Genomic DNA, 19,752 nt, shown 5'->3' on the forward strand with positions numbered 1-19,752 from the left:
TTCTTTCCCCCTTGCTTTTGGCCCCATCAAAAGAAATGACAAAACTTCTTGATTATTGTTCTGAATGTGTTTTAAAATCCTGTGTTCTGTGAACAGCAGGACAAATAAAACTTGGTTTTGTATGGATTTGCGACCCTTTATTCCAGCTCCCCCTCTGTTACATAGGCTAGCGCAGTCCCGCTTGGCAGGGAGCGGCATGCCCAGTGACTGTTCCCAAACCTCGGGTGCGTGTGCTGCCTGGCAGCTGTCAAACAAAGCGTACGGTGATTTGATGACTGAAATGTGCCACTTTTAGTTCCCCCACCTCTATTAGTTCCCCCACTTTTCCTTCAGTGGGGGAACTAATTGAGGCTCCTTTCCTCTATCCAGCCCCTGATGTTCATGAAACTCAGACGCTTTCTAGCCATCTTCCCCACATGATTAAACTGTCAAGGTAGTTCAAGGATTAATTACTGACGGAAGGAAGAAACCCTTTCTTCTCCGCAAAGCCCTCATTTCCTTAAAACCAAGGCTAAAAATGCAAGTATGCCAAAGGCAGGAGATGAGGCAGTGAGGTACTGTTTCTGTCCACATTGAATTCTGGTGACTCTCTGAAATGTTAGCCTGCTTAACACGTGGGCCTCAGAGCAAAAGTATGAGTGTAACTTGGGACATGTAAAATATTTATATAATACAAGCTAGTTGTTGTGGGGGATATTATTTTAAATGGAAACATGTTTATATTACATCGATATATCACACCAATGTGAAGCAGTGGATTTTGTAGACGATATGACAATGTCCTTGTATTTCTTCGGGTTTTGGCATCTGGGTAAAAACAAAACCAGGGTGCAAGCAAAATGTAGAGACACGGTATTGGTGATGATGTGAACAGCAGAATATTAAAGACCAGTCCTGCAGAAGAGGACTATGCCTGGAAATAAGACCCAGTATTATACACCTGCCACAATCATGAGTACAGGGTCAGGGACAAACATTCTTACAGCATTACAGAAATATTGCCCGGCCCCTCAGAGCCAGGGTTGTGTTCTTAAACTGAGCAAAATCTCCTAATATATAAGGTAGGGACCATATTAGCATGTTATTTCATGTCAGGCTCATTTTTTAGTTTTCTACATGGCTTTTATTCCGTATCTCTTTGTAAGTGAAAATATGGTTCAATTTGGGCTGAAGTTTGTTCTTGGTAGTTTCCCATTTCATTGATGACCAATTGATAGTATTTAAAACAATCTAAGAAGTCTGTCTTACCAGAATTCAGACACAGATCCAACCTAACACATGCAGTTTTATGTTAGTATTGGACTGGGGTGTCTTTTAACTGTCTGCAGATTGCAGAGCTGCAAGTAGAAAAATTCACTGCAAATAGTATGTGAGGGAAAAAAAAAATTTTTTTGAGAAAACAAACCAAGACCCAACCCCCCCGCAAAAACATTCCTTTGGCTATGATTTTCTGTGTACGTGTATGGTTATAGTTTATCCTACAAAGCAAAGGCTTTTACATGAATGGCTGCCATTCTCTCTACACCTGACGACCAGCCTATACCTTAGGCTTTTGGCCAGCCATGGTCCTATACATTGACCACATGGCATCTATGGCCAGTAGAGGCGGTTAAGTGTGATGCAGGAGTATCATACACCAAACGCAAGGTGTGAGAAAGTGACTTCCACGACCTATTAGCAGCAGCAGAAGAGGCATCATCTCGAAGAAATGAGGAAAATTCGAAAATTTTAGGGAAAAGAGATTTCCACGTGCTATCCCTATTTTAAATCGTGTGCTTCCATAGGAGAGGATGTGAGCAGAGGCACACTTGTTACTGTGAACCCAGACGCGATGTCCCGGTGCTTCAGGAAACTTCACCTCGGACGGGCTCTACTCGGGTCCGCGGGCTTGGGGATCAGCCTGCACTGGTGTCCGAGTCCGGATGACGAGCGTGGGCAGATGTCCCTGCTGCCGACAGGGCTCCGGCTGGAGCGGGGCCAGGGCCGGGCCACCGGGTCCCTTTCGGACGGCCAGGCCTGTGGAGCTGCGCACCCGGCCCGGCTCAGGGCGCACCCCACGGCCCACCGCGGCAGCGCTCACCGCCTCCCTGTTCCGGCCCCAGTCACCGGCTCAGCCGCGGCCGGAGCGCTGCGGGCCTTGCCCGGCGCCGCTCCCGGGGCAGGGCGGGCAGGCGGAGCGCGGGCACCCGCGGCGCCCGGGGGCGGGAGGCGGGAGGAGCGAGGCGCGGCGGGGCCGGGCCGGGCCGCGCTGGGCCGGTGGCAGTGCCTGCCCGCAGCGCTGCCGGGCGGGAGGCTGCGCTGCCCGGGGAGCCGCGCCCGTGTTTCTGTCAGGCTTTCTCTCCCCCCTTCCCGCCTGCAGCCCGCGGCATGGCCGAGGCGCCGCGGGGGGAGCTGCTCTCCTTCCGCGCCTTCCGGGCCGCCTGCCCCGCCGGGTACGGGTACGGGTACGGCGGCGGCGGCCTGCGCGACCTCCGGGAGCGCGAGTTCCCCCGGCTGCGAGGTACCGCGGGCCGGGCGCAGCCCAGAGGGGCGGGTGAGGGGCGGGTGAGGGGCGGGCAGGGCCGCCGGGGGCGGGCCGGGGGCGGGAGAGGCCCGGGCCGGTCCCGGCTCGCCTGGTCCCCGGGCGGGACGCGTTCTGGTGCGAGGGAGCGGCGGGGGAAGCGCGGGGGGAGCGCTGGCAGGCAGCAGCCGCCTCGCCTCGCCGCGGCCCCCTCAGCGGCCCGGCGGGGGCCTGCAGGCCGCCCCTCGGCCTCGGCCTCGCCTCCGGTACAAGTGCCCCGGAGGTGCCATGAATTCAGTAACAGGGTGTAGGTACAGCAACAAAATGCAAAGCGAGATATTAAGAAGGGGGGGGGGGCAAATTAAAATGGTAAAACAGCCCTTGTCTAGTAAAGGTTTGTGGTTCGACGGGTCTTTGTAATCTACTTTTGCAGGTTTTATAGATTTCCCCTTTGCCCAGCGTTAAACGTTGCTTGAACATACTGCTTCAAATCTAATCGTGATGGAAATACTACAATAATTTATTTTACTTGAAGAGGTATCAGTGTCCGTGATATTAACACTTCAAAATACTTAGGGGAAAAACAGAGTAGAGAGCAGAGTAAATAACGTCAGTTTGGATGTCCTGAACCTGTTATTTAGGCCACTCTTTCTGTTAAGAGTTTCATGTTAATGCTTGTTTTTGTCATTTCTTTGAATTCTGGTGATCGAATGCAGGAGTGGGCTTTCTCACACACGGGTGTTTAGTAAAGAATGGAGTTATACTTTGCCTCTAGAGGAATGTGGAAAAAAATTAATTTCAAGCAGCAGTTTGAGGAACTTTAAGATTCAGTAAGTTAATTTCACAGTCTGGTGTTAGTCATAGTTGCATCAGTGAAAGTTCGATAACAAGAAACTGCTTGTCCTAAATTCAGGGCAAGATTCTGAAAAGTGGGTGTTTTGTAACTGAAACTTTGTTTAGACATTTACGCAGATGACTTTTCAAGGCTCCTGAGAATTGGGCTGGTTTCTCATGAGACTCCACAGTTTTGAAATAAAGTGTATCTGCTAATGAATGATGTCTGCTGGATCAGCCTGGGTCCCCAAATGGAGCTCACTGCAAAGGCAGACCATTAGGAGTTTACCTCCATTTGAAAATGTTTTGGCTAATACAGGCTACTGAGTTACACGTCGGTCATGCAACCTACTAAAATAAGATGTGGACGATAGATAATTTAGAATTTTTCCGGAAATAGATAAACAAAAACAAATACAGGGTATAAAATAGAATCTGTCATAGTATTAGCTAATTGAAATCACATAATAGTCTATGGTAAGGTGACCTAGGTTGCAAATTCCTTCTGCCCTTTGTTTTCCCCTTCAGAATTTTAACGTGTTATTCAATTAATAAATCATCGTCCATTCATCTTGAAAGCTTGTCACCTCTGTGAGAAAGATCAGTGTCCTTAACTGATCGCTGTACATACACATGGTGTCCTGTCTGGGATTCTTGCCTTAAAAACAGGAGCATCTCTCCTCTAGTCAAGAACTTGTGCCTTCAAGTGATGCCAGTAGTGGCTAATGAAAGGTGTCCAGGGACAGATTCCTAGGCCAAGTGTGTAAGGCAGAGCGTCCCCTGCCTTACACGTCTGTTTGTCTCAGAGCTGACTAGTTGGAGCAGTCTGGGACAGAGTCCAGGGACTGTGGAGCAGTGTGGATGATAGGCACATTGCTTGTACTTATTCCTTGGCCTCTTTTTATTTAGCCGTGTAGCTGTATCCCCACTTGCTGAAGGTCTTGACACATTGATGCAGACGTTATAAAATGGCTTTTAAAGCTCTAGGTCTTTGTTGCCTTGCTGAAATAAGGTGAAGGAAAGGTGGCTGACATACAGGTTAGCAGCAGCAGTAGTAAGTAAAAGGGCCTTCTCCAAGTGACTTACTTACAAAAAATTAGTGGGGCTTTCAGGCATTTAGCTACTTAAGCATTTTCAGTGACCTGCCAAAACATGCAGGTTGGGGGATGAGGTAGGAGTTTTACATTTCTGGTGGCCTTGGGTCAGCTTTATGGGTAAGCCCTGATTATTAAAACACTGATTCACTAAGGAACCTGTAGCTGTTCATGGGGTTGATCTCTGCAATTTAATCCCTTCTAGTAAAGAGCAATCTTAACTAGTTCCACTAGGCAAACGAGAATGATCTCTATTTTTAGGTAGTTAATAGTAATGTCTTGCTCTGCCTGTTTATTTGAGGCATGCCTCAAAGATCTTCCCATCATTAAAGTTGGATAAAAATCCAGATTCTGCTGCTCACTTTTTATGTGAACAGAATTTTTGGAATCCATGAGGTAAGCCTAATGCTCATTTTGGAAGTGTCATCTTCTTATGAGCAGCATGCGATAATAATAATTATTGCATATCAATGTATTCACTTCCTCCTGATTGCTGATACCTGGTGGCATCCACTAAGGGAAGGCAGAAACCTTTTCTGTGTCATAAACCTTTGCCTGTATGGTGCTAGTGCTTCTGCTGTAGCTCTAGCATGAATAGTTGCACAAGTGCCTGTTGAGAAGAAGGTACAACAGATGTGCGTAGGGAACACCGGCTGCTGCATATACTATAAAACCATGATTTTTCAAAGGTGGTCTCCCTATGGTCCTATCAAAGTCGGTGGGAGTTTCACTCTTGGCTCCATCAGAAGGAAAGTTGGGCTCGTACTGAGTGTGTTGGGGATTTCCCCTTCAGGTTTTGTGGAGGGATAAAAAGGAACTACTCTGCTTACTTGAACCAGCAGGGCTCTGTCTGTTTTGGCACTGAAGCCTTAAGTTTTACCTTTTAAGCCAAGGTTTATCTTCACTTTTGTAATTCAGGGGCTGTTAGCTGTTGGCTACAGCAGCCCCTTCTAAAAATATACGTGGAGTCTGTGAAACAGATCCCTGTTTCACAGGCAGCAGCGTGTGCGCAGTATGTGACCTTGACTTTAATCTTGTGAGCAGCGTACCCTTATCTGCAGTGTAGGATTGTAAATTGTGCTTTAGAAATGGATAAAGAAATCGGCGGGAGTTTATAGGTTCTGTTGTTAAGTAATGGGGATGAATATGCTTCTGCGATGTTTATCATAGCAAAGAAAATACCAGCTTCAGTTCGTATCGTGTTTTTAAGAAAGAAAAAGCTGACATGTGATTTACGATGCAGCGTGTAATCCCAAGATACCTTTCCAGTTTCAGTTGTGTGCCAGTATTCTCCTCTAAGATAGCTGTGTCCGTTTCAGTGGGAGCTTTCCAAGACCGATAAGCAGTGGATACCCATCCCCCAAATAAAAGCCAGCTTGTGTTAGCAATCACGTGTTCCTAAGGGCTACTGACTGTCTGAAGATACTCTTTAACTGAGGTAAGATGCACTGTCCCATTTAATGTCAAATCGGTCACTGTCCTGTACTTCAACTACAGTCATGTGACAAATCATGTGTTACCTTAGTAGTATGACATTTGTGATATGTGTGAGTACATACAACTAACGATAATAATGTAGCTTTCCTGTTAAACAAAAAGGAAAGGCAAACTAAGCTTTGAATAACAGAATTGGCCTTTGTTTCTTTGAAACTCAAATGATGTCTCATGAACTGGTCACCTGTACAAGAGCTTATTCTGTTGTTCAGTTAAGGAATAGATGGGTACTGGATCTGACCTTACACAAAAATAAAACTTTTTACTCATATTGCTGGTAATTATTTGCACTGAGACTTCTCCTGTAAGTAGGAGAACAGAAAAGCAGGTGTTCTCCATGCATTTCAGTTAGTCCTTAGTGGCTCGCTTAGCAAAGGTCAGCTCTGTCCCCCGAGAACAGAAAAGCCTATCTGTTTTGCCACGTTTGGGGTAACTGGTGTTTAGGCTGAATTTCAGAAGTAGGAAATGCATTCTGGTGTGTCAGCTCAGAGTAATTTTGTTAATAGGTAGCTGATGCTCACGTTTTATGAAACTTGTGAAGATGAGTGTACTGTGAGCCTGAAGAGTTGTGCTCACCTCTTGGTTGTAAATGTAGGCATGACCTCAGTTTCTCTGCTGCTATGCCAGTTTACTTGCCTTGTCAAACCAGAAATTCTACCAGCCTTATGTCTGAGATTTTTTATTTTTCTTTAAAAAAAATTATTTGGAGTAATTTTTGTATCCTAAAATAATTGGATTTTTTTTTTACATCTCCAGAGGTTTTTGTTTGTTTTTTTATTTTTTAAAGACCATTCTGTTTGATCTGGTAGCTGTCTTCTGCTTCTGCTTATGTTTATATTACTTTCTGCTGATTTCCTAATTATTATTAATTTTTACCTGTGGATGAATCTCTTCTTTCTAATCTCTTTTTTTCTTGGTGAAGACGAAGTGCCTGTGTGTGTTCAGCAAAACCGTTTATAGTTAGCTTCTTTGAGCAATATTGTTCTTTGAGCAAGTTAGCAATATGCAAGTCTCATCATGCCATTTAAAAATCAGTTTGAGAATAAGGGATAAGTTTATTTTGATTCATTGTTGTCTAAGGTCTATGCTGAACCAGAAGCAAGGCATGTGCCATTTTATGGTCAGCTGCAATACTTAATTCTGAGGTCCCTAAAGCCCACCCGCCCATTGCTGGCCAGAATTAAGCTAGGCGGCTGCAGTCTTGGGAGAGATGGCATCTCCCGGAAAGGTAAAATGATTTCATCCATGTGCTGAGACTGGCATACATTAATGTTAATCCAGCGCTTACCTCTCAGGCCCAAAGCCAGCAAAAGCAATGTGTAGGGGAAGGATGAGGCTGCTTTTGTCTTCTTGGGAGATTCTGGGTAGCTAGAAGAGGTGCTAATTGTGCTGGAGAATAAGTCTCACTGAGTTACCTCATTTCTAGCTCATCCTGAACAGGGAAGAAGTCTTCTAAACCTTTTGTTTTGGTGTCTAAAGCTGAGAGCTCCTCTTCCTACCACTGTGCAAGGCTTGTTTGCTCTCTCCTCAGTGGCTGTGAGGTCTCTGGCTGGTAACCTGCTCCCATCCTCTGTAGTCCCTCTGTCACAACGTGATTTGATTTTGTGAAATGCATTGTTTTTTTTTTATTTTGGGGGGAAAAGGAAGCAAAAGAAATTACATTTATTGAAGGAGATGGCTGGTGGACAGTTTGAAATGTTAGAAGACATCTGTGAAGATGCATTTAGTGGCTGGAGAAGGTATCGTAAAAAGAAGCTGTGGTGTGGGAAGTATAACTGCACAACTACATGACAATTGTTTTGTAAAAAACAGTATATATGCTCATGTAAAGCCTTAATGCTGCCTGTTGATTTCAAGTCAGCAGTAGTTATCTAAATAAGCTGTTATCTAAAGAATTGATATCAAAGAGGAAGCGTGTGTGGAACATAAAGTGGATTTAGTACCAAATGCAGTAACAGCAACTGTGTGTTAGTTTCAGACGTTTTCTTCTGCCTACATAGAAGTAACAGGTACTGTTAAGGAATTTCTTACTTTGCATTTCAGAGTTCAGAAGGCTATCGGGGGTCTGCTCTATGCAGGACTCATCTTTCAATTAACCACCCAGAGCTGGGTGATCTTTTGCTCTTCGTGATGGACATAGCTGTTAATGAAGAGTAGTCAATGATAACGTGATTGCAATATTTCAGCACTGCATAAAGTTTTAGTTACTTTAAAGTTTAGTTAGAGGAAAAAAATTTCCCTCAAAGAAACAGGTAATGTCTTCTCTTTCTGAATCATATTACTCAGAGTAATATTTATAATTCAGTTTTGCCTTCAAATTTGGTGTTGTAATGCCCATATAAAGATGTTCACTGCACCATTACCGTGGCTCTGTAATCGCCTATTCCACATAGTACAAGACATTTAAAACTCTGTCTGGAATACAGAAATGTTGAGCAAAAAACCAAAGTACCAAACCCTATAAACCTCATACAGTTGACATGAATTTTCAAGTGTATTTTAGAAATAAATATCAATCATTTGGGACTAGATTCTTTACAACAGGAAATAATCATATATAGACATCAGATTTTTTTAAATCAACATATAGAGATGAAAAAAATAGATTTGGAAAGATATTTTATGGAACTCCACAGATGCTGCAGGGTACCAGCCACCCATGTAAAAAAATTGCACTTTTAATTAAAAGATGCGTTATCTCTAAAATTAATATCTGTACAAGATGTATATTAGTGTATGAAAGTATTAAAATAGGCAGATGTTTTATTTAGAAAAGCGCAAGATGCTTTCTTATCTCTTACTCAGAAATGGGAAATGCACCAAAATCTTGTTCCTACAGAATCCCACATCAGTGTTGCATCCTTCCTTCCATGGCCTTTGCTTCCTCTTAGATTCTCCTGTTTGTCCTCCTCCATTGTTATGAGGTTGTTGTATGTGAGATGTGTATTGATTTCTTCCCAGCATATTTCTATGTATTTCTGTACGATGTTTATGTCATTTGTTTTGTTTTTGTTTTTTTTTTAAATGTGAAATGTAAGATGATTAATTAAAGGGTCTATGTAAGCTTTCAGCCAGATATGATCTGCTGCTGGTGTCCCTGCACTTATACTGGAATTCCACCTGCAAAATCAGAACCTAGCATGTGAAGCTCTTGAAATTTCCATTATATGTTACAGTAACAATTCCCATATCTGAGCTGCTCACCAGAATTCAAGGGTACTCCCAGTCTAAGGACAAAATGCCAAATGGAGAGGTGAGAGGTCAGTTTTTGTTGATCAGCGTGATTCATTGCATACTTGGTATCAGAGGGATGCTGCAGAGACGTCGCTTGGGTGTGAAAAGACTGTCATTGCATTCAGGAAGACCATACTGCAGAGTGCTGCATAACAAAAAGCACTGATATGAGAGGTTGGTAAATGGGTAGACAGCACAATATTGTGTGTCCCTTGCTTTGTATATTCTATTATTATTATTATTATTATTATTATACTGTATTTCAATTATTAAACTGCCTTTATCTCAACCCATGAGTTTTCTCACTTTTACTCTTACCAGGGAGGGGGCGGTCAAGCGAGCGAGCGGCTGTGTGGTGCTTAGTTGCTCGCTAGGGTTAAACCATGACACAGAGTTATGGAGAAACAGGGGTATAGTAGGGCAGGGAGGCATAAAGACAGGCCACAAAGCAGTAAAAGGTCAAACTTCATTAGTTTCGTTACGAATGAGGCAAGTCGTTACGCTCCTGGCAGTGTTCTTGGCAGCCCCGATAGATCCTGTGCAGTGATGCTCTTTGCCCCTTCACCTTCTGTCCTGCCGTAGAGAAGCGACGGTCTGTGAGGTGCCTGTGATGGGAATGCGACGCCCGGCAGGCAGCTGTTGTGAGAATGCCATGCAGGAAAGTGTTAAGTTGTTTCTGGTATGTGAAATATACATATAAAATTGGAAGGCAGGTCTTTGGGAGAGAAATCTTTCTCTCCCCACTATTTTATTTCTCCCTTCTTGCTTTCAGGATTATACTGACTCACTCCTTCTTTCTTGTAGCAGCCAGGGGAATATGGCTTTTGCAAGAGAAGTAAAAAGGATGTGGTTTCTGTGCTCACTCAGATTAGTTCCTGGAGCAACAGGATCTAAACCGCTTTTAAAAGAAAGCTAAGAATATGACCGGACAGGAGTTTTGTTACTTATGATCTTCTTAAAAGAGAGAGAAATCCAAGTATGTCATCTTTTGGTGACATAGTTAGCTGGGGAAGGACAGTTGCACCACTAAGCTTACTTCTTCTGGCAATATGCAGGATAATGTCCTAAATTAAAATTCGGAAGGATGACAGGAAGCTCATTTGAACAAATACTCATTAATTAAATTAATGTTGTGTGAATTAATTTCATTAATGCACAATTAAACACCAGATATCACTGTTTGTACCCCTGTGCAAGCTTGTGAATGGGTCAGGTAAAGTTACACAGTCATCAGAAAGTTTGTTCTGTAATTTCTTCTGAGGAATAAATTGAAGCCCAGGATTTTCCACATTTTTATGTTCATGCCACACAGTGCATTAAAGTTGTCATAATTCAGTAATTTGAAACTGATCGTATCAGCAATGGGTACAAACGTATGTTGCCTTTCTTTAAAAAAAAAGGACTTTGTATTGCTGTTGAGTAAAATACACTGTTCATCTGCTGTGCCATTCATTTCCCAAGTAATTTATTAAGGAGTGTAACTTATTAAGTAACTTAGGAAACATGTGACTGGGAGTCACATTTTTATTTTTTGTATGTCTTTCTTTGTATTTCTTTCAGTGTAAACAATTAGAATTGTCACAAAACAAAATGTTACTCAGCTGCTCTGGCAGTATGCAACTTTTTTAAAATCTGTCATCATCTTTGATTCATCCCACGCTAGGAAAATATTCGTTACAGATTTAATCAATTTAGGAGTGCATAAGCCCAGTGAGCAGAATGGGAGACTCTTCTTAATACCCTGTCTTATCTCAGTTGTGATGGATAATTTGCTTTGATAACGCATGTTGCATTCTCATGAGACTGGATAAAAGCAGATAAATAAAAGTGGTTAACTAGCAAGAGCTCCCTACCTGGTGGACCGAATGGAGTAAAACTAAAGACTGCATGAAAAAGGAGCCTGCAGACATGATACTTCCCCCGCCTGCACATAAGCTTGCTGGTATTGTGTGGCTGGGAACCTGACCGAATTGATGTTCAGACAAAACTGTACGTAGGGTATGGCACTCCGTTGCTGCTTGTTGATAGAGTTTGTGTTCACAAACAAATGAAACATTTGATTAATGAGTAACAGCTTTTAAATGCGTTCCCTTAAGAATGCGAATGTCTGAGAAGTAACGTATCGTGGAAGGTGATCATGAAGTGTAGCAATGTGATAATAATTGTCTTCTTATCACCTTAGCATAGATGTTTAGCGACAGGTACAATGCTGCTGAGACAGCCTAATAATACAAATGCAGGATGACTGGTTGCCCTTCTAAGAAGAAGATAATTTAATACTACTACAAGTGAAGAAAAACATGCGCCATTTAAACTCATTAGGAGTGAATTGGAAGACTTCCAGTACGTAAGAAATAAACTAAAACCCATGTAAGATATGTTTTGTGTAGCATTATATGGAAGAGACATTAAAAATTAAAAATAACCTCTAAGGGATGGCTGCAAAGGTGTATTTTGAAGATAAAATGAGGAAATAAAGAGAACACTGCATGTGAGCTGCACCGCAGCTGACTTTCCGTGTTTCCTGGGACAGAGCAGCCTCTGTGAGTGGGACTCACAGACTCCTTTCCATTCTGTTGTTTGCAACTATTTCAGGATTGACTGAGGCATATGTCCATGCCGGTCTTTTTCTATTAATGAAATTAACTAAGTCCTCTGTTTTCAGGATTATTAACTGCCCAGTTAATGTTCAATCAGTGAACTGTCTTAGTATTTCTCCAAGCTTGCCAAGAGCAGAAATATAGAAAGAAGGGAGAAAAACCATGACAGGTGTTTTTTTTTGGTTCATAACAATTTAGAATTTGATACCGTGAAATATTTTCCTTGAGAAAGGTTAACCATGAGTGGTGATTCCCACTTCAGTTGCATTCTTTAAAGCCTCTCAGTGTCTGTAAAACACTGAGCTGAAGGAAGAGGATGGGTGTGAGTAAGGCGGAAAGGAGACAGATGCCTGGGGACAAAAAGTAAGCTGCTTTAATATTCCTCGTCATACCACAAAAAGCCATTTCAATAGTAAATTTCATAGCTCATTTTCAAGTTTAGTTTTAAACTTTCTGTCTTCTATTTCTTTAGAGGCCTAGGGTTTTTTGGTTGGAAAATAGAATTTAAAGTGATTTTGGGGTGATCAACTACTACTTGGATAGAAATCAGACTTCTGGGAGTGAGGAAGGCAGTAACGATGATTTTGTTAGGAGCTGCCTTATGTTCAGGCTTGGCGAAGCTCATCTGCAGGGCACAGAAAGCATCACTGCACCGCAGGGCTGAGGAACCAGGACTGTCTTTTAGCGTGCACCACCATGGCCCTGGCTTCATCCGATCTGCTAGAAGAGATCTGGGCACAGAAGACGAAGCCTCCCTGTGGTGCTATGGGAACCCTCCTCCACATGTCGCCTCTCAGTATCAGCTTGCCCAAAGGGTGGGTCTAATCCAGTGAAATGCTCTCTGAGGGGTGAAGCCATCTATTTCTCCCTTTTATAACTCACCCTCTTGGTTATTCTTAGAAGCCTGGAATAGTATGAGGTTGAGTACTTTGTGAACAATGAAAAAGTATAAATCTTAGTGAGTTACACCAACATTTTTTTTACTGAGTGTCCTTTCCATCTGGTGTTTTTCAAGGGTTGGGAGAGATCTTCCCCTCCCTGCCCCGCAAATATCAAATTTAAAACCATCTGCTTTTGTTGGAATATTTATATTCTGATTAGCTCTAATGAAAGGCAAAGCCAGCTTTTTAGCTCATGGGAGCTGAAGCTACCCATTAAAAACAAAAGAAATTATGAAACCCTCCGTTCCTTTAAATGTGTGGACTGTTGCAGAGTTCACAGTGTGTAACACTTGTTTGGAGGCACTAGGTCGATTCTCCGAGCTTTGCATCACTGAGCGTGACAGCTCCTGAGAGATTAAATAGCTGCTACCATCAGAACTTTAATCAGTTTTTCTTCCATTTCTGCAAGTAGAGAGAAGGATAGGTGTACTTGTGAAGTGTCACGAGGATTACACTGCAACGCTTCCTGGATAAACTTCAGTGCCGCTGAAGTGGGGGAAACAGTACCAAATAATCTTGTGACAGCTGTCACGTTTCCAAAAGTGCCTGATCAGATCTTCAAATCTGAATGCTAGGTACCTTGTGGGTGCATCCAACATCTAATATCAGTTACTTCTGCTTCTGCTTCCTTCCATGCTTGTAGTAGAAATGTGATTGCGTACTGAATTGATCAAACAGGAGTTAATTTACAATGATCTCCTTCAGGTTTTGTATTTCAACGCTACATGTAAAAACTATTTATAATGAGTGAGTATTAGGAAGTTAGGGGGAAAGCCTGCCTTTAGCTAGTTCTAACCTCTTCAAATGCCTCCTAAGTTATATGCTTATAGAACTTACTTTGGCTTTAAAAATTATTAAGTTCTTACATGAATTGTACTGAGAGAATTGTAATGATTGTATGTATGTAATGTAATAATGTAATGAGATTGTAATGAGAATTTTTCAAATTAGTAAAATTGATATTTATAATATAAAGAGCTTCTGGACATGAGAGGGGGCAGTGGAAGGGAGCTCTCTTGTTTTTTCTTTTAGGACAATGGATTCATTTTTATACTTTTTTTTAATAATTTATCTACCTGACTTGTGGTCTTTCTAGTCACTCTGCATCTCCATTTTTTTGGGCTGTAGATTGAATTTCCCTGTAGCGTGAGAACAGAAATGGCTGAATCCAGATGAGAAACCTTACTGTTTAGGCTCTTAATGTAAATGAGCCATGCACAACGTTGCGTGCATTGAATCTGCTTCACTGCACTATGTATTCCTTGTGGAATGACACAGGAGAAAACAGCAGTCTCGTCTAATGTAGTCCTCTGGATCTAGGTTGGTTGGGGTTCCCAGCTTGTAGACAGAAATATGATATGAGAAAAAATGATACACCAGAGAAAAAGTCATACAAGCAAGAACCTATTCCTATCAAAACTGATTGTTTCTCATTGTCTCTCCACTGAACAGTCATTGCAATGGTTATATGTAAAAATGTAAACATAAATAAATAAATAAGTATACCTAAATGGGTGTATATATATAAATCCAGGAATTTTAGTCTCACTGTGGTGAGAACACTAAGTGCCTAACAGTCATCACCCTTAGCAGGAAGAAATAAAAGTGTTTCAGGTTGGGAGGGGGGAAAGGGGAAAAACAGAATGGGGTGGGCATGGGGAAAAGTTTACACTTAATGCCTTTCTTATATCCCTCTGTTAGCACAAGCTGGAGAAGGGAAGCCCGTATTTTGCTCATGTAGAAAAAAATAAATAAATGAATCTGTGTACACTGTGCAATAACTGATCTCCCGAGGTTCACTTTATCACTTTATCCTGACTTTGCGTGGAGATAAAGATAACCGATATTTATACAAAACATTGAGGAAGGCCCGCTGTTCGTCAAAGCAGTTATCTCACATGAAACCCGCGTGATGTTCTGTGCAGCTAATTACCTGGGTTCGTTCTGTGTTGACCATTGGGGAGCTCTTAATTGTGTTATGGTGGTGACTACATGTCATAATAGGGATCAGTCCCATTCTGGTATTTATGGCACAAATTTGAAGAGCAGTTTTTAGAACTAAACGGTCTGAAATGAAACACGTCAAAACAATTGTTATATGTACTGTGTTAGATGCATTCTTTGAGTTATCATTACGCCAGAATATTTTGACTAAGATTTTTTTCCCCCTAAAGTGTCTGAATTTTGGATACTCTAATTTGCAAGGTGGTGGGGTAGATGGAGACATCTGAGTGAACCAGATTTACAGTGGATGTGATCTTACAATTCTTTGAAAATCAGGTCCTTCTTGAGGTATTGAGGTAACTGTAACTAAGGACACAAATGAGGGCACCCTAACATACTAATTTTTAAGTTTTTATTTAAACATTTGATTTTGTGCTTCCCTTACATTTTCCAACCCCCTGACCCATACCTTGGCCTGTGGTCCACTGGGAACGTTTACTAGCTATCTTAGAAGGTGGTTTTGATATGTTTAGGTGTTTCATTTTTACATCTCCTGGGTCATCCTTTTGGTGAAAAATGTTCTTGCAGTTTTGCTAAAAATAAACAGGAATTACAAATGAATTTCATCTTAATGACAAATAAGTAGCTTTAAAATGCAAGTGATAAGAACCAACCATACTGTTGTTGCCTTCAACATACTTGCTTTGGGACAATATGGTAATATTATGTCCGGAAGCAGAAATTCAACAAAAAGTAGAAATTTTCAGGATATAATAAGAGCTCATTACAGAAACTCAATAGTATTCTGTCATGCTACTTCTAGTTATAGTTTTAGACTAGCAAGTCTGCGGAAATATTTGAAAATTAACGTCACAGAAATTAGCTCTGAAATATTAGTAAATTACTATTACTTTTCCATTTATGATAATAGTTTGTTATTAATTTGATCATTCATTGGCATAAATAATGTTCACCTCACTTAAAATTCCTCTCCATCCTCGATTCATGTTGCAGAATCAATTCCTGAATTTCTTAGCTTGCATAACTCTCAACTTGCCACCTTGCCATGTAAGGAGCAGGTGTGTTCAGCAGTCTCTGGTTTGTACAGCATCAGTAGAAGTGGCCTATAAAGAAGGACCAGGCTTTAGCATGGGTAGGGAACTCCAGCAACTCCAGCATTTCAGTGTGTTTCTGGTAGTTGTGGAGACTCCAGATATGAAACTGGTACTCATATTCAGGATCCAATCCTGTAGTCAGTACTGGAGGCAGACTATGCTCTGTGTGTTTTTTATCTAGACAGTACAAAGTGTCATAAACTGAGTAAAATATGTTGTATGAATGTTGTGCCTGATATTGTCATTTAATCAAATATGTCAAGACTAGACATTTTGTGGGGGAAGACCTTGATTTTTAAGCGCATAATGTTTTTTCAGCTGCCTTGAGGCAAAACGCAATAGCTGCAGTCATGGCAGAGTTGTGATTTTAAGCTCAGAGTTCAGAGATTAGGGAAACTGTGGAATATTTGTTTTTCCACGCATAATCTTTTATTCATTCTCAATGCTAGTCTAGTGTTAATGAGGCCATTTGTATTTAGTACTTTGAATAATTTATGGTGAAATTATAATTCTCTTTCATTTCTAATGTCGTTAGTATTGAAAGAAGCCCTTTAAATGAGAGGAATTATACCATGATTTAGTGAAGAGCAGCAAAATATTCTTTAGGTGTATGGTTATAAAAGCGGGATAAAGTTGTAATTGCTTTATTGCTGGGTCCATATAAAAAGAGAGGCACAAGTGCGAAACTCATTTTTCTGGGCAAAAGTATTCACTGGAAGGTTGTTACCAAATGTGAAATTCTGTATATTTCTATCAGTAGTGTCAGTCTGTTATGGGGTTCAAGATGCTTAGATATTTGTATTCTCTTAGTAAGTACTAGCATAAATTGGATTAACTTCACAGGTGCCTCAAATCCTACTTTTATTTAAACATAGAGCACCCCAGTAAACAAAGTAAGGTTGCAAAGGAGAAGAGCAGTTGATGGAACAGACTTGCATTGAGCTGAACAGCATTAGAAGTCAGTCCCCTGTACTGAAATTCTCTAGGGAATGCAAATTCATTTAAGTTAGAAGTCTGCCTAACTCTCTTCAAAGATATCCACCAGTAACTATGGTTAACGTAGATATTTTAGATACCTTTGTTTTGGCCTGTCTTGTTTGGGGGGAAGGGAGGGGATGCCTAAGATGAAGTATCCTTTCTTTAACAAAAGAAGCCCTGACAAAAACTCCCAACTTTGTTATGTTACCAAAAGTTGTTACTGTTTTTGTTGAGTGTTGATGCTGTTCTGTAGACCTCAATTTTGGTTAAGTGAGAGTGAAAGCAGGTTATCTGTTTGCCAAAAATATCAAAATGTGCAGTTAGAGAAGCAGTAGAGAAGAGAAGGTGGAAAAGAGCTGTAAGGGAAGAGTCTCCAGATTCACATCTGCTTTTCCTTATGTTCTGCTACAAGAAGCAACATGAAAACACTAATTATCCTCTTAAGGGGATACTTATGTACATATATTCATATACCCATCTCAGTACTGCATACACAGGCAAATTTGTGCATATTTGTAAATAAAGGTGTATAATATGTGCTTAGGGGAAACACTCAATCACCTGGATGTCTTGAATACACCTCTGGAGCAGCTCTTTGTTTGATGTAACTGACTCTAGTAAGCCGATTTATGTCATTTTGAGATTCTGTTGCTGTTGCCTCTGTTATTGTAGCCCTCCTGCTCCTTTTGTTGACGGATTATCGAAAATGTTGCACTTCTTAAATTGATACCTGGACTTCCAGAGAGAGCATGCATACCCCAGCGACTGAAGATGTCCTGTAGATGCCATATGAGGAGACAGCAATATGAGCAGCCCAGCATATCTTATTCAAGAATGGAAAATTTCACTTGTTTCAAAGGTCATTTAAGCTGCTGTGCAGATCTTAACCCAGCTTTTTAACTTGGCCTGGAACCAAAAAGGTAATCAGTGCTGTATGTTTAGGAAGTGCTGATTATAGCGTATTTGTTAATGGTTTAACTCATACAGAGTTCAGCAGAGCCTCATAATTACTTCAAAGGCTCTGAATCAGACCTTGATGCATGATCTTATGTTTGAATGGAGCCTGCTTTTCTTCCACAAAGGTGAGGTCTCTGTGACCTGAAGGCAAAGTTCAGCTCTGCTTGACTCATTGTAGTACAGCTGAAAACTCAATCAGGCTTCACTTGGGTTCCTTTTTACTCACTGGACTTTGGAAAAGACTTTTTTTGTCCCATTTCAGCCCTTCAGAGGTCAGAGAACATGACCTCTGAAATGGTAATGTCTGTACCCGATGCAAGGTAATGTCCCGGGAAGAGCCGCAGACTCCTCCTTCTAAACATCTGTATGGCAGTAACCAGCAGCGGATTTTTGCTGTCCAAAAGTTAGAGTCAAAGTAATGACCAGTCCTCCAAAAGCTGTGTCACATGGTAGCAGTCCCTTAGAAAGAGGGTCATAAACTATGTGCTTGTGTCAACAGCTCAAGTGATTTTTAGTTTTCTTTTAGTAAGCTGTCAGTGAAGTAAAAAAACCCAGAATATCTGGAAGCTGCATGCTCTTATTCCTATTAAAAGCAGGCCTGTGTTAGGTAGGATTTCTCTCACATACTGCTGCGTTCAGGCCTAGTCGTTAGGAAGCTGGTATTCTGATACTTTTGTCAGAAATAGTTAACAATACACTGCAGTTGTCACACTGTTTCAGAATTAAAAACTGTGGTTTACTATAACATTATTTTTTGATAAATGCACTTTTTCATTCCTAGCGTATTCCTGGAAATGGTTGTTGAAGACTTTGAATCTATGCTTGGGAAGACCCCTAATAAATGGAAAATAAGCTGTAGAAACTAAGTTAGGCCAAATATAATAAGGTATTAACAGGACATTTATGCCAATGGATAATTACATTCCTATTAAATTATTGATGGAAACCTGTTTGTGTCTGTTAGATTTTTTTTTTTTTTTGATGGGAAAAATCTTGTTTTCCAATTAGGTGATGCTTTTTGTATTGAAATATTACGTTGTTTGTGGAGGTATTAGGAAATTACAATGAAAAAATTTACAAAATAATTCTCATTTCAAAAAAACCCAAAAATAAGAAATAAACTTATTTAATGAGTTGTATTATTGATGTCTGTATATCTAATGCAGTCTGTGAACTTCAGTAAAGGTAAAGCAATTGAGCATAATCTTATCACTTAGATTGTCCTGTTTATAGTTGAGTAAGTTTCACTTGAGGTAGCAGCTTGGATCAAATTACTATAAAGTAGAAGTTAAACTGGCTTGCTTTGTGGGCAATCGGTGCCAAAAGATTTTATGGTGGAAAAATGTTTAGATTAACCCAATACATGTGCACTAGAAAGGCTTATACATAGTTTTTCCATGCATACTTCCTATCTCCCTAATAAAATCTCAGTATTTCTCTGTTTTATTAAAATGAAATTCCCGCCATACATTACATTAAATCTTAAGTGGTTACTCAGAAGCGATACTGAAACTCCTGTACTTAACATTTTTTCCCACTATAGAAAGCACACTGAAAAATTGTTGCTGTCTCCTGTTTGTGGTTTCAGTTTACGTTGGTGACTGGTTACTGGTGAAAAGGTGATACAGGAGATGTGGTGAAGCATTATACATGGACTTTTCAAGCGTTAAACCTCTCCTTGGTTTAATAATGCTGGTTTTTTCTGACTACTAGAACGATTAGGAGTGTAAACCACGTAAGGAGTAACAGTTAGGTGTGTAAGCCAAGAGATATGGATGTATTGGTCTGAGAAGGTATTTTTCCAGTAAAGTTAGGGAAAATTACCCTAGCCTTCCAAAATTCTGAGATCTTTTGCTGGAATGTGCGTTCTGCTCCCCCACTCCATGCTGTCCAACCTTCTGTCTGCCCCAGAGAAAGCATTTCCAGCTGGAAGAGGTGCCACTGGGACTGGAATGGGTTGTCAGGTTTATCATGCATTAGAAATAAAGGAAGGTGGCATTTTTAGCCAGATCAGGTGAAGAGGTGCTACTGGTTTGTCAAGGGAGAAATACGTGTTGAAGC

The 19,752-nt window shown here is 41.1% G+C and overlaps 1 protein-coding gene across 11 annotated transcripts in view; it reads left to right on the plus strand.

Annotated features, from left to right (window-relative positions):
- Nucleotides 1-2,236: 2,236 nt before the first annotated feature.
- Nucleotides 2,237-19,752, plus strand: part of MOCOS (molybdenum cofactor sulfurase) — a 228,903-nt gene continuing 211,387 nt past the window's right edge. For 2 of the 11 annotated variants that reach the window (XM_087759395.1, XM_087759405.1), the window contains exon 1: nt 2,237-2,500. In XM_087759395.1, coding sequence (XP_087615521.1) covers nt 2,368-2,500 — 133 coding nt within the window. In that variant the 5' untranslated portion in view covers nt 2,237-2,367. Of the gene's footprint in view, nt 2,501-9,770; nt 9,836-10,919; nt 11,146-11,913; nt 12,120-13,128; nt 13,273-17,406; nt 17,655-19,752 lie in introns of those variants that run through there. The other 9 variants (XM_087759468.1, XM_087759461.1, XM_087759439.1 and 6 more) reach the window with 9 other exon arrangements.

This window comes from Nipponia nippon, unplaced genomic scaffold (genome assembly GCF_047370975.1).
Source record: "Nipponia nippon isolate SJK-2023a ecotype South Korea unplaced genomic scaffold, ASM4737097v1 scaffold_1, whole genome shotgun sequence".
NCBI classification, from domain to species: Eukaryota; Metazoa; Chordata; class Aves; order Pelecaniformes; family Threskiornithidae; genus Nipponia; species Nipponia nippon.